We start from the raw sequence: 13,774 nt of genomic DNA on the forward strand, positions 1-13,774 counted from the left end.
CAGCTCCAGTCCCGTCCTTACATTGCTATGTGGAAACTCGATTTCCTTATCTGTACAATGGGGTGGGAATTGATGTCCAGGCAGATACCTGGATAAACATGCCACCTAGGATACCACAGCAGTTACCCTGGTGATTGGATGGCCTCGCATGGGTTGCTTGGTAACCGAGGGGACATGGATATCCAGGAAGAAAGAGGCAGAGCAGGAGGACCTTGGCTGGCTCTGCACAGAGCAGCTATGGGAGGTCAAGCCCTCCAGTTACGGTGGTCAGTGGTGACCAAGAAGTCGGTGTCCAAATCCAGCCCTCTCTACTTTCTGGAGGTGGGATTTGGGGCAGGTTACTCAGCCCGAGCCTCAGTTTTCTGACCTGTGTAATGGGGTTATGATTTGTCGTGTTGCAGTAAGAACTGCGTGAGGTATCTTATGCAGAACCCGTAGCCCAGTGCCTGGCGTACACTAAGTGCTCGATGACAGTCGGCTACTGCTGTTTTGTGAGAGAGGACTATGTATTCAAAAGTCACCTTGTACTTGGCCAGTGTAGTAAATGGCTACCATACAAGTGACAAATGCCTCAACAGCCAGCCGACCCATCCAGGGCAAAACAGCCCAAGAACATGCTCATAGAACCAGGTCCCCTAAACATTTATGCTTCTTTTTCAGACTGCATAAATATTCTGTGTTCCTATAAAATTTGGAACATACGGAAGGAAATAAAAATCACACAGTCGGGCAGATCTGGATTTGAATGTCAGCTCTGCTACCAATCAATCACGTGACCTTGGCGGGTTTCTTAACTGCTGCGATCTGCAGTTTTCCCATCTGTAAAATGGGGATAAGTAATGCCCATCTCACAGAGGGGTCACGAGCATGAAATGACATAATAGGAGCAAAGTGCCACCTGGAACGACTGAGAGTTACTACGTCAATCTAGCCACCCAGAATCACTGTTCCTACTTCCTGCTTTTTCTTTCCGTTTTTTCCTTTGTCCATATGATGTAAGATATACGGTATGATGTATAATGTAATATTGTGTATAATATTAATATATACATGTATATTAACTTCAGACCATATTGCCTACTCTTTCAATGTTAATATTGTGTCGCCCCATGAGGTGCTAACACATGGGGGAGGGTGTCTGACTTTGAGTCCAGGTGTATTTGACTCAAATGCTTTCTTAACCATCGTGTTTTAGTAAAGTCACTCTTGGCTCCTCCACACATTTTCCAGGATTGCCCCTCGTCTCAAGAAGGCTTTTTAGATATTTTCCCCCCAATTCCCTCCCCAGTGCATTTCTTTAAAAACGTTTGATGTTGCAGTAATTCTAGATTCACAGACGCTGCAAAGATAGTACAGAAAGTGTACCTTTCATCCAGGTTCCCTCAATGGTTAGAGCTGATGTCCCCACAGCACTATACCAAACCAGGAAACTGACACTGGTACTGTGTGTATAGTTTTATGTTATTTTATCACGTGTGTGGATCCGTGCAACCACCACCATAATCAAGATACAGGACTCCTCCATCACCCCAGAGACCTCGCTCAGGCTGTCCCTTCATGGTCACACCCACCCCTGGCAATCACGGCTCTATTTTCTGTGTCTGTAATTTTATCATTTTGAAAATGTTGTAGAAACGGAATCAACAGTATGTGACTTTATGAGATGGGCCTTTCTTCCCCCACTCCCCCTGATGCTCTTGAGAGCTAGTCAAGTTGCTACATGTGTCAATAGTTCATTCCTTTCCATTGCTGAGTAATATTCCGTGGTGTGGATGGACAATGGTTTGTTGAACCGGTCATCTCTTATGGGGCTCATCCCGGGGGCTTCCAGGCTGGGCTGCTGCCGATAAAGCTACCGTGAACAATCTGGTATAGATTTTTATGTGGACAGCAGTTTTCATTCATCTGGGATAAATACCTCGGGGTGCAAATCCTGGGTCTGATAGAAGTTGTGTGCTCGTTTTTTTCTTTTCAGAGAAACTGCCAAACCATCTTGCAGAGTTGCTGTACCATGTTGCATTCCCACCAACAACGTATGGGAGAGCGAGTTTCTCTGCATCCTCGCCGGCACGTGGTGGTATTTTTTTTTTTTAGCTGTTCTGATAGGTGTGTAGTTCTAGCTCATGTGTACTACAGATACACTGGATAGCCGCCTATGTGCAGTCTGCATATCTATGCCTTAAACGTATAAACAGGGAGTACGATTTTCTTGTTTCCCCTCCTCCAGACAGGAACCAATTTTCAGCCCCTCGCGGGTGATCGCACCACCACCGCGGAGAACGCTCCGCTTCTCTAAGGCTTCTAGCCAAGGGAAGGCACCAGCGGTCTGGTGAGGCTTTAATCACCAAGCTGCCTCCAAGAGGCCAGAAAACAGCTGGTTTGGACAAATCTGGTACAGGCCAATGTTTGGACCAGGCCCCAGTCTCGGACACGGGAAGGATTAAATACTCCGACCCCAAGGTGAGCGGATTCAGCGGAGGGCGGCGGTGGGCGCCCCTGCAAGGGGCGGGGCATGGAAGCCCCCGCCCCCTCGGAAGCTCAGATTCATTTCATTTCTGAGCAGGGCTGCCGGGGTGGCTGGTGTCCGCCACGGCTGTCCCCAGGGCTGGAGGTACCGTGCGCTGGCAGCTGCCAGGGCTGCGAGTTCTGGGTCACTGAGCATGCTTCGGGAGGCACTTCCAGGAGCCCGCTGTCGGGCACAACGGCTCGTCGCCCGCCCTGCCCCCGGCCCTGACTCACCTAGGCCGAAGTGCGCCACGGGCTCCATCTCACACAGGTAGCCTGAACCCCCATCGATAATCCTCAGGTGGGCCCCGCTCTTCCTGGTGTAGAGCACGACCTTAGCTCCCCTGGCGAAGGCCCCGAACTGGGTCCGAGGCACCACGCGCAGCCAGTTGTTGCTGAAGCCCTGCAGGGAGGGAGGAAGGCGGGTGAGTATGGGGTGGGGGTAGGAGGAGCAGGGAGGGAGGAAGAGGAAGAGCAGAAAAGGGGCAGAGGGAACGAGGCAGACGGACGGGCTGAAGTTTGGAAAGAGAGGCCCTGGGAAAAGGAGGGAAAAGCCCGTAGACTCAGGAAAAACAGTTTTGGGAGCAGAAGTGCCAGTGGAAGGCAGAAGGGCAAGGCTTCTCCCACGAGGCCGCCCTTCTTGGAGGCTTACTGTAGGGCTGCGATTTATTCCCTGGGCTTCCACTTCCCACCATGCTGGGCAAGCAAACATCCCTGGCGCCTCTGCCCTTGTCCACCTTAGACCCAGGGGAGCACACGGGGCCGGGCTCCACGGGTCCCGGGGGTCCATGCACACCTGGTTCCCCCGGAAGACAGACAGCGGCTGAGCCATGGACTCTCCGTGGGACAAGATGAGGTCCAGCATCCCGTCTCCATCGAAGTCTGTCACCACGCCCCCTGCAACAACGCAGATTTCACTCTGGCCATCGGCCAGGAGATTCAAGAGAGAGAGGGGCTCCCAACCACTGCCCTGTTGTGGTGCATGTGCCCCCCCGGGGGGCGCCCCGAGAGCACAGCACTGGGCCAGGAAGCCAGCGGGGAAGCCCCTCTCCTCTGCTTTCCCACAGCCTGCTCATGATAGGAAATCATGAAGGGGGGCTCTCCTTCCTTTTCCTGAACTTTTGTACCGAGAGAGTGGGTGCCAATCGCTTAGAGCATGAGGACTTCTTCCTGATCTATTACACATGCCCTTTGCCTTTGCGGTTTTTGTCAATATGTCATGTTTGCACATTCATGGTCTCCTTTCGATCCTCACTACAACACAGAGAGGTGAGGAGGGCAGATGTCGTTATCCCTTCTGTGCATGTGCAGAACAAGACCCACAAGATGAAGCAACTCTTCCAAGACCACAAGTGAGGCAATAGCAGGACTGGGGCTTGGGACTCCTGATCAGTGCTCTTTCTCTGACACCAGGCTGAATGCCAAGAGGGGTGGGGTCAGACTGCCGGACCCTCAGCCTCTCCTTTCCATCCCCTTCTGGTGCCAGAGAAGCTACCGCCAACGGGTTTCCAGAGCCCTGCATGGATCATCAGCTCCTCTGCACCCGCCTGGGGCTCCCAGAGGCTCACCCAGCCCTAGAGTGTTAGCCTTCAATGCGGCAGGGAAGAAGGGGTCCCGCGCTGTGGAGCTGGCTACCCCATCCCTCTTGCCCTCATCCTGCGCATGGGCAGAGCTGAGACAGAGGAGTGCGGGCCTGAGCCCCCAGGTGCCCTCACCTGTGCCCCGGCCCTCAGGCTCCAAGGCATCGCCAGGATTGAGCTCCTCGATGAGGGGGTCGCCATGTTCCCTGCGGATGACACTGGAGGAGAGGAGACAGGTCGTTCCCAGATGAGTAACATGCTGGCGAGGCCCCCATGGGCCCCCTGAACCCAGAGGCCCACTTGCTCCAGTCTCTGTCCTCCAAGCAGCCCCGGACCCCACTGTGCATCGGCCACCACCTGGATGCCTACGGAAGCCACTCTGCTCATGGAACCTGCCTACACCCTGCCTGTCCCCTTCTTGGGTTTTAATTTATGTTGGTAAATATTGATTTTTCTTTCTCTAATGGATGAATTATAGACAGCCTGGGGAAGGGCAGTTGATGGATGGAGAAGGGGCAGGGACACAGCTACCTTCAGCTGCCCTTCCCTTTCCTTCAAGTGGTCCTGGGCTTCTGAGTTCTGGGTGTACCCAGGATTCAAACCACTCAGATGCCGCCTCCTCCAAGCCCTCCCTGATCGTCGGGCTGCAAGCAGTGCTTTACTGCTCAGCCTTTATCACTTTCTGCCTTGTGTTACAGCTCTGAATGAATGCATCTTATCTCCCCAGTTAGACTGGGAGCTCTTTGCACGCCGGGACCACGTGTTACTCATTCTCGCATTTCCCACAGCACCTAGCACAGCGCGCGGCTCACTGGAAGCTCCGAGCTCATGTCCGTGGGAGGCGTGGATGAAGTCCAGCAGCAGAAAGGGCAAAAAGGGGTCCCTTTGGGTTGCAGGAGCTCTGTCTATTTTAAGCTCTGAATCACGGTAATCTTTGCTTCAGAAAAGCCCACTGTGAATGTCCTGCTCTTTCTCCACACTGAGCTGAATGCTGCTGATGATGGTGAGCTTTCCTCCGATTTTTCTCATTCATTAGATTCTCAGAGCCTTGGGTGCTCTGGCCTGGGTGTGAGGAGCAATGCTGGGGGAGACAGGGGGCTGGAAGGGATCTCACTCTCCCCGCGACACTGCAGGCAGCTCTTGCCTGCCCAAGTCACAGAGAGTCACCAGCGGGCTGAGATGTGGCCAGTGACTTCAGGAGGGGCCAGGGGTCCCCAGAGCTGGAACCTGTGGTGGCCAGAGGGCAGAGTGCGGCCGCAAGTGCGGGGGCTCTGCAGCGCTGAGCCCGGCCCCGGGAGAACGCTCTGTGGGCCTGGGGCCTCGGTGCTGAGCAGACCCGTGTGCGTGCTCGGGGCGGAGGGCGGCGCGCCTGGGTGCACTTGGGCGCGTACACACCTGCTAGAGGTGTGTGTGCCTCAGCCTGCCAACAACCGCAGTCCCTTTGACCCCTGGTGTCCCACAGACTCTGCCGCAGCTGGGCAGAGGCATCCCTTGGTTCAGGTGACAGTGCAATTAAGGGTTCCTAAGGATAAAGCCCAGCAGTTCCACTGCATCGATGTACTGCCATACTGCCGAACGAATTCTTCCGCAGTGACTTCTGTGTGCCGTCACCGCCTGGGGGCCTGTGGCTGTGCTTCGCATCCGGAGGGACGGGGCTCAGGGCCCATGACAACAGGGAGTCTCAGGCAGAGCTCCGAAGGCCAACAGGGAGAGGGGCTGAGGGGAGGGCGGAGCTGGGCAAGCTCACCCCGGCTTCCTGGAGGAAGGGCCAACTAAGCTGAGACCCAAACGATGAGTATGAGTCACTCAGGTGAAGAGGGAGGGGCAAGGGACAGAGGGGGTGGGCAGCCTGAGGTTCCAGGCCTGGTACAGCCCAGAACCGAACAAAGCTGGTGGTGTCTGGAGCTCAGCTGTAAACGGGGAAATGGAGAGTGGCCAGGCTGGGGACAAAGCGGGAGGTGTGGGATGAGTCCAGGAGAAGGCAGTGGGGGGCTTCCGAAAGGTTTCAAGTGGACGAGGGGTGTGGCCAGATTTGCATTTTCAAACAGCTTGCTCTGCAGGACTAGCCGGGGACACCTGCTGAAGGCAGCTGCAGGAATCCCCTTCAGAGCCAGGGACAAGGATGGAGGAGCGGCATAGGGGTGAGGAGGGGAGAAGAGATCGGAGGCATGTTTCAGTGTCAGGGGTGTGACCGTCCCTATCCCGGCTGGCCTGGGAGAGTCCCTGTTTGCCTGCTGTCCCGCCACCATTAACAGGACTAAGCATCTGGTTTGGGGACGAATTCCCTGGTTACCCTACTCTTCACTGAAAGATCGCAGGCTCAAGCACACAGAGGCTCTGAGTCTCCAGTACCTCCTGCAAGGAGCCTGCCAAGTTCCATTCAGCAACAGGGACAGGCTGGGGCCAACCATGCAGAGTGGCCAGCGAGGCAGCGGCCCCTGCTGTAGCCCCTCACAGTCGGGGCTGTGTGCTCGGGACGCAGCCATCTGCCACTGGGACTTGGCTCGCACTGCTGCTGAGTGGAGGCAAAGACCCTAACCCGTGGGGCCACTACGGGGTGACCCTGTCCTCGTCCATGGCAGCCCCGGGCCAGCCCGCCCTTGGGGTGGCCAGAGGGAGGCTGGGTGGTGTGACAGAGCCAGGTGGGCAGGCGGACGGGGGAGGTGCCTGGGTTCTCGGGCCACAGCGACCAGAGCACTAGGCTCCCTCGTGCTCAGGGGCCCTGGCGAGTGACACTTTATTAGCCAGAGAAGGAAAGCAGTGTCTCTGTTAACGAGCAATTGATCTTCCGCAATTAATCTGGAAGTTGTGAATAAGCTTTTTGCAAGGCACCTAATTAGTATATCTAGTGCCTTCGGGGGGTGATTACATCCAGTCAGGATTGATGCTTTGTTAATAATTATATTTTAAAACATGCTTAGTCACAGCTCTTGCCTTTTATTAATAGTTGGGCCCCCCTGGGGTAAGGGATGGGGGCCCCGGGGAGCCGAGCAGGTGATCGGGCCCATTTCCTGAATCCAAGGCCCCCTGCTCTACCTGCCTTCTCTCCCCACTGACTCCTGAGGCCCAGGAGCATGTTTTAGGCCAGGAAAAGGGTTGTCTTAGGCCACATGGATCCTGAGGTTCCCCAACAGCAGTTCTCAAACTTTAGTGTGATAAGAAACACCTGATGCCCAGCGCACTTGTTAAAAATAGAGATTCCTGGGCCTCACCCCTGGAGATTCTGATTTAGGAGATCTGGGTGGGCCCTGGGATTCTGTACTTTAAGTAAGTACTTCGGGTGATTCTGATGCCAATGGACCCCTCTTAGAGAAGTATTGCCTTTGAACATCCAACCTTTCCTCCCCAGATGCAGATGCTTGCATATTCCTTCCATTCTGTCACTCCCTTTTCCTTGTCTACCATTAATTGTCTCATCCAGCATTTCCCAAGGGATGTTTTGCAGAGCACCAGTCCCAAGGGGAAAATCTCTGAAAGAGGTGTCCTGTGGTTAAATCTATTTGGAATACTCCATCTACCTTTCAGAAAGTAAAAACGCTCATGGTCATGTTAAAGGCCCTGAGAAGTCCTGCAGCCAGTAAACCTGCCTGTCTTTGCTTACCCCAGGTGCACCTAAACAAATTTGACTCTGTAACTCCTTTTTGTGGTAGTATGGATTTCTCTCCTGCAGAGCTTGGCTTCTGGGCACACTTTGGGCCATGTCCCTCTGCCCATTCCCCCCACAACAGCAGGAGGCCGGCTTCCTGCCCAGGATCTGCCCTCCTCTCCACAGCCTCTTGCTCAATCCCTCCTTCCCTCCTGTCTATTCCTTCATCAGGGGACCTTCCTGCACTTCAGCCCTGGGAACACCCCTCTGAGTCCTACACCTTCCTCCCTGACTCCCAGCCCGCGACAGCGAGAGGCCACTGGCCAGGCTGAAGCACCTACCGGAAGAGGCGGTTGGCTGAGGAGCTGCGGTGGGCGAAGTTGTTGAAGAAGATCTCCAGCTCCTGGTCATTGTCAAAGTCGGCGGCGATGACTGTGCGGACCGGGGACGGCATGGAGAACTTGGGCGAGGCGATGTCCTGGCGGGGGAGATGGTGCAGGTCAGCAGACAGAGGTGTTTGGGGGTTGCAATCCAAGAGAAGAGACAGCCGACCTAACACCTCCCCTCTCACCTCCCCTGGAAGGGACCTGCAGTGGCTGCACCAAGACCACACAGACCTCGGGCTGCTTGGAGGAGGACAAGGAGGTGAGAGGGACAGTCCCATTCACACCAGCGGAGCACCTGGCTGTTCCCTGGTCAGCGTCACACACAGCCCGCTCACCAGGCACTCGAGGCAGGGCAGACATTAACATTCCCATTCTGCAGGTGAGGTGATCAGGTCCTGGGGGAGGGAGGGGAATCGCGCATGCTCATAGCTAACGATGGGCTGGTAGCCGGGGCTTTTGACTGAAGATGCTATGTCCTTCCTCCTCTGCAGGAGAGTCAGAAGTGGGGGGGTCGGGGGTGGGGGACACTGGAAAGTGCTGTGCATTTGAATCCAGGCTTCTCTGCTGACTAGCTGTGTGATCTTAGGCAAGTTATTAACCTCTCAGATCTCACTCTCTCCATCAGTTACACGGGGCTAAGAGTAGTGGCTCAGGCTGTGGGCACTGCATGTAAAATGCTTGGCAAGCCCTGAGCATGAACTAGGTCCCTGGCATCTGTCCTGGCCTTGGTCATGCTGTCGGTCCTCTGGAAGGCAGCAGAGGTGGCTTCCAGCTATGTTTTTGCTGTTATCTTGTGTTTTTTCTTGGGAGTTTTTCGATTTTTTGGAGACACTTGCTTTGGGGGTTTGCAGTATCAGATGCACCTATCCAGGGTTCATGGGGAGTCCCTAGGCCCAGGAGAGCCCAGCTGACACTCAAAGTGCTGACCCCAGGTGTGGGACTTCCTTTGAAATAGAAGAAGAGGTGTGGAGAGCAACCTTTTGACTACAAGAATATCCATCACAGATGGTTTTGTCCCTTAAAGATTCTAGCAGCCTCTCTAACTCTCAGGGCCCCCATGGAAAGGGTTGGGAAGGGACAGTTAGTGTTTCTGGGAGCGCCCCCCTGCCCCCTGGCCTGCTCCTTGGCCTCTCACTGCAGGCCCCCCTCCATCAGCTGCAGGAATGAGCCAACTGGGAGAGCTGATGAGCTGCCTGTTCTGGGGAGGCCAGGAGGGAGGTTGTCCCCATCAGTGCAGTAATGAGGCTGATTAAGAGCCTGGCCATTTGGCCAGGGTGTGCTGAGCAGGCCTTCAGAGCTGGAGGAAAAGAGACCTCAGGATCTCTAACTCATTATTATTCTATTGATCCTATAAAAATGGAAACCTACATAGCTCCCTTGGGGTTGCCCCACTGGACGCCTGGGCTTCTGAGATGGTGTATGTAAAGCGCTTAGCACAGTTCCTGGCACGTGGAAGGCGCCCAGTAAATGGGGCATCTATTATCATTATTACTGCTCCTCTGAGCTCTGGGGAGGGGCCACCAGAAGGCTTGGCCGTGCTCCTCAAGCACAGCACACTGATGTTTGGGCCTGGATCATTCCTTGCTGGGGGGACTCTCTGTGCTTTATAGGACATTTAGCAGCATCCCTCGCCTCTACCCACTAGATGCCAGTCGTACCCCTCTCCCATTTGTGACAACCAAGAATGTCTCCAGACACTGTCAAATGTCCTGGGGAGAAAATCACCCCTGGTTGAGAACCTGAGTTAGGACAAAAAGCTGGGGGCGCCTGGGTGGCTCAGTTGGTTGAGTGTCCGACTCTTGGTTTTGGCTCAATCATAGGATTGAGCCCCACGTTGAGCTCCGCGTCTGGCTCCACGCTCAGTAGGGAGTCTGCTTGAGGATTCTGTCCCCCCGCTCCTCCCCCAACTCGTGTGTGTGCGTGTGCGCGCTCTCTCTAAAATAAGTAAGTCTTAAAAAACAACAAAAAACTGAATAAGGATGAAAATCATTCAGGATCCCAGCATCAACTGCCTGAGTTCAGGGCATGCCTCCTTCTCACCCAGAGAGCCCGGGTCTCAAGGGAGGGAGCAGCTGGGCCTGAGCCTCCCCAGGTGGCTGCCTACAAGGGAGGGAGCTTGTGGTGGTGACCCAGACAGAAGGTTCCCAGAGACTCCCCTGGGACCATCAAGCAACAGGTAAATTCTCACTGCTGCGGGGGATTTTGGCGAGACCTAGGTACCTCCAGAACCATCCAGACTTGCTGAGATCAGTTTCAACCATCCTATGAGAGCTGCCTGAGAAAGCCCCAAACTCCAGCTCATCAGGGGGGTGGCACCTCTATTCCTGTCACCCAACAGCCCCTTTGAAGAATTCTTGGCACTGAAGTCTACTGACAGCCCAGGGAGGGGGCACAGAGAGGGGCTGGAGGTCATCTTGTCCACCACCTGCCATTTTTCCTTGCGGGCAGCTGTTGGGAGCTCTGTAGCCTCCCCCTCCCCCATCCCTCTCTTCCCCACTGCACCCTTAGCCAGAACTTAAACTTGAAAAGATCAGGTTTTCCAGGAGCCACCCGGAAAAACGCTGCCAATCCAGGAATGAAGCCCAGAGCCTTCACTGCCCTGTTCTCGCCCACCGTGGGAAGCTGCTGTCCCCCGTCTGCCAGTGGCTGTCTCTGCCTTGGGCACTAGAGACAGGAGAGAAGCCCGGGCTGGAGTCCATCCTCGTCCCCCAGATGTTACCTTCACTGTGGCTGTCCTGCCTCCAGGCTCTGCGGAGCCACAAGCCCCTTCTCAGCCCGGTGGGAGGCGCAGGTGAGGCTGCATCCCCAGGACATGCCAGGGCCACTCGCAGTGCTGGGGGGCAGGAGGGAGAGGTGCCTTCTTACCCGAAAGCGGACCTTCCCATGGGCGCTCATCTGCAGGTAGAGCCGGTGGGGGCCGTTCCAGTTGCCATAGACGATGTCCACTTTGCCGTCGCGGTTGAAGTCAGCCAGGGCAACACCTCGCCCGTGCTGGTGGGGGTCGTCCACTCCTGGGGAGGAAAGACAGGGACCCTCAGGCCAGTGCCCCCTGCAGGCTCTACGAATGCTCACCTTGCTGGAGCTCCTTGGAGAGCGACAGGGAGGGTGACCCTTTTGCCGACCCTGCCCTCCCCGGGAGCGGACGGGGAGCTGGGGAGCCGCGGCTGCTGGGTCACAATTTCTCCATGGAGGCAGGAGGTGGTTGTAAAGGGAACCAGACTTGCCTTCAGCTGCATCTGCCCAGCAAGCACACGATTTTCACTCAGTTTTGGGGTAGCATGGGTAGGGGACGGAGACATGGAAATTCTGGAGGACCAAAGGCCTCTCCAGCCACCCCAACGCTGCCACTGGGGTACAGTAAGTTGGTCATCACTCTTAGCTTAAATCTCTCGGTGGCTCCCCAGTATTGTTGTGTCAAGTTCAAATTCCTGCCTGGGGAGCACAAGGCCCCTGCCCACCTTATCTGGTACCCCTCCCCTTCCCCCCTTACTCGTAAGCTCTGGCTACCTGTGTTCCTGTCATTCCTCAAAGGAGCCCTGCTCTTTCTGGCCTCTGGGCCTTTGCTCAAGTTTGTTGCTGTTCCTGGAATGCTCTTCCCCGTGCCCTTGGTTACCTGGCTCCTTGGTTTTCTTCTGCTCTTAGCTACTATGTCACCTCCTCAGGGAAGCCTTCCCTGACCACTCCCATGAAAACAGTTCCTCACAGCTATTTGTTATTTGTCCTGACAGCCTCTCATTCTTTCCCTCCACTGTGCTGATCACAGGGGCCATTATGTTCCTTTGTGGTTTACTTGCTTAGCGTCCGGTTTCCCCACTAGACCTTACACTCCATGAGGTCAGGGGCCGTCTTCTTGTTCACCTGTGTTCACGCAGCATCTGACCTGGTAGTTTTCAGTAAATACTTGCTGAATGAATGAAGAGACACAAATAATTTGACAGAAGGCACCCGGGGACGTTGGTGACAGCAGAGGAAATGTCACATCATAACACAGAAACCCATAGTGTGCCTTGGGAGCTCAGGGAAGAGAAGCTTGTGTGTCTAGTGTCGCCTGCTTCTGCTGTCCCTGCATCTGCCAGTGCCTACTGAGCCGGTCCTGGGGGAGGACAGGGGCTGGCTTTGCCCAGAGGGATGGCCTGACCTCCTGGCTGCCCAAGGCAGATATGTTCCATCAGGCCAAGCGTGGAGTTGAGAAGTGGTGGATGCTGGTTCTCAACACCCATGCTGACTCTTTCGGAGGACAAACTGCCGTTGGTCATCAGGCCCTCAGAGATGGTGGGCAATAGGACAATATAATGGAGGGGGGATCACAGAGTCCAGGGCCCAGAGAGCTCTTGCCAGTTGTAACCACAGAGCTCCTGGGGGTGGGAGCCAGGGGAAGGTGGGGGTGGGGCCCCCTGAGAACTTGGAGGCTGAGTACCCTCTTGGGGGAGTAAAGGATCTGGACGATGGGTGCGAGGTGCGGGGAGAAGAGACAGTGAGCCCTAGGCTTGAGGAAGAGGCTTTGCCAAGGAGCGGGGGAAACCTCTAACCTTTAGGATTAATACCCCATTAATTCTCTACAAAACTCCCCAGCCCTAATGTCGGTGGTCTTCGATGCTGGCCCATCTCTCTGCTATCTACGAGGCACCTTGACAAGGAGCTGGTTCCCTTTCACGGGAATAATCGGTGCCAGGCTGCCTTTCACAGCAGCATCTGTTTGGGTGACGAATGCCCTCTTGACATGTCTTGTTAAACCCCTGCAGTCATTCTGACTTTCAATTACGGGCCTAGCACCTTTCCTCTCTCCTCCCGCCAGATACCTTCTCCCACTCCAACTTGTTCGCTCACCTCTGCTCCCATCTCTTTAACACCTTATCAATTCCTCTAAGTTTTCTCCACCACCACCTCCCCTTCATTTTATGATTTTTCAGCAATGAGAAAACTTGCTGCCAGAGGATATAGCGCTGTGGGGGGGGGGGGTGCGTGTGTGAGCGTGTGTGCGCATGCATGCCAGGTGGGAGGACAGGCCAGGGGAGCGGCCTCCAGCTCTAGCTTTGCCCAGGAAGGAGAAGAGGGCAAGGCATGAGGGGGAGTTGACTGGCTACGAGTGGAGGGGTGGTGCTCAAAGTGGGCACTCCTGAGCAGTGAGCGGGGGATTAGGTACTTGTAAGTCACAGCCGATGGTCTGGCAGACGCTCAGGGACTTGATGTTAGCTGTCAGCACTAGCCGGACCTTGTAGGACCTTTGATCCCCTGTCTAATCCCCGCTCACCTCTTCATCTGGAGGCTAGAACTCGTCTCTATGCTGCCCAGAAAGGGGCGAAACCAATCCTTTCATTGGCAAGGTGGGGAGGAAGTGGGTGGGGAGAAGTTGTCGAAGGACAGACTGATTACATCCACAAACTTTCATTAGGTGTCCTTTCTGCCATCCAGCAAAATTTACTGGGTGACCACTATGTGCCAAGTGTTGTGTCAAGACTGAAGAGTACAGCACCCAGTCCTTGTAGACATAGATTATTTTATCGACGTAGAAGCCTGATTGAGAAGTACATGCAAGGGCAGGGTGAATGCAGAGGAGAGAGTGCAAATCTCTGCCAGGTAGCACAGAGGGAGGCAAGAAAGACTTCATAGAGCTGAGTGTTGAAGGACAAATAGAATTTCTGCAGATAGAGAAAAGGGAGAAGGCACTTTTAGGCAGCGAGAATGGCAGGTGCAAAGGTCCTGAGGCAGATGAGGGA

The 13,774-nt window shown here is 55.0% G+C and overlaps 1 protein-coding gene and 1 long non-coding RNA gene across 2 annotated transcripts in view; one reads left to right on the plus strand and one right to left on the minus strand.

Annotated features, from left to right (window-relative positions):
- The window catches only part of LOC129045905 (uncharacterized), a 32,173-nt gene extending 23,628 nt beyond the window's left edge, over positions 1 to 8,545 (plus strand). The window contains exons 6-10 of the long non-coding RNA XR_010412539.1: positions 1,976 to 2,106; positions 2,228 to 2,460; positions 2,564 to 2,776; positions 3,771 to 8,170; positions 8,255 to 8,545. This is a non-coding gene — a long non-coding RNA (uncharacterized LOC129045905). The remainder of the gene's footprint in view (positions 1 to 1,975; positions 2,107 to 2,227; positions 2,461 to 2,563; positions 2,777 to 3,770; positions 8,171 to 8,254) is intronic.
- Positions 1 to 13,774, minus strand: part of CRTAC1 (cartilage acidic protein 1) — a 148,072-nt gene that overhangs the window by 23,758 nt on the left and 110,540 nt on the right. Inside the window, exons 7-11 of the mRNA XM_064595129.1 lie at positions 10,923 to 11,068; positions 8,013 to 8,149; positions 4,221 to 4,303; positions 3,302 to 3,402; positions 2,740 to 2,908 (exon numbers count right to left, since the gene is read on the minus strand). Coding sequence (XP_064451199.1) covers positions 2,740 to 2,908; positions 3,302 to 3,402; positions 4,221 to 4,303; positions 8,013 to 8,149; positions 10,923 to 11,068 — 636 coding nt within the window. The remainder of the gene's footprint in view (positions 1 to 2,739; positions 2,909 to 3,301; positions 3,403 to 4,220; positions 4,304 to 8,012; positions 8,150 to 10,922; positions 11,069 to 13,774) is intronic.

Source organism: Mirounga angustirostris, unplaced genomic scaffold (assembly GCF_029215605.1).
Source record: "Mirounga angustirostris isolate CCGP_5_RB_7025 unplaced genomic scaffold, mMirAng1.0.hap1 SCAF_6, whole genome shotgun sequence".
Lineage (NCBI taxonomy): Eukaryota > Metazoa > Chordata > Mammalia > Carnivora > Phocidae > Mirounga > Mirounga angustirostris.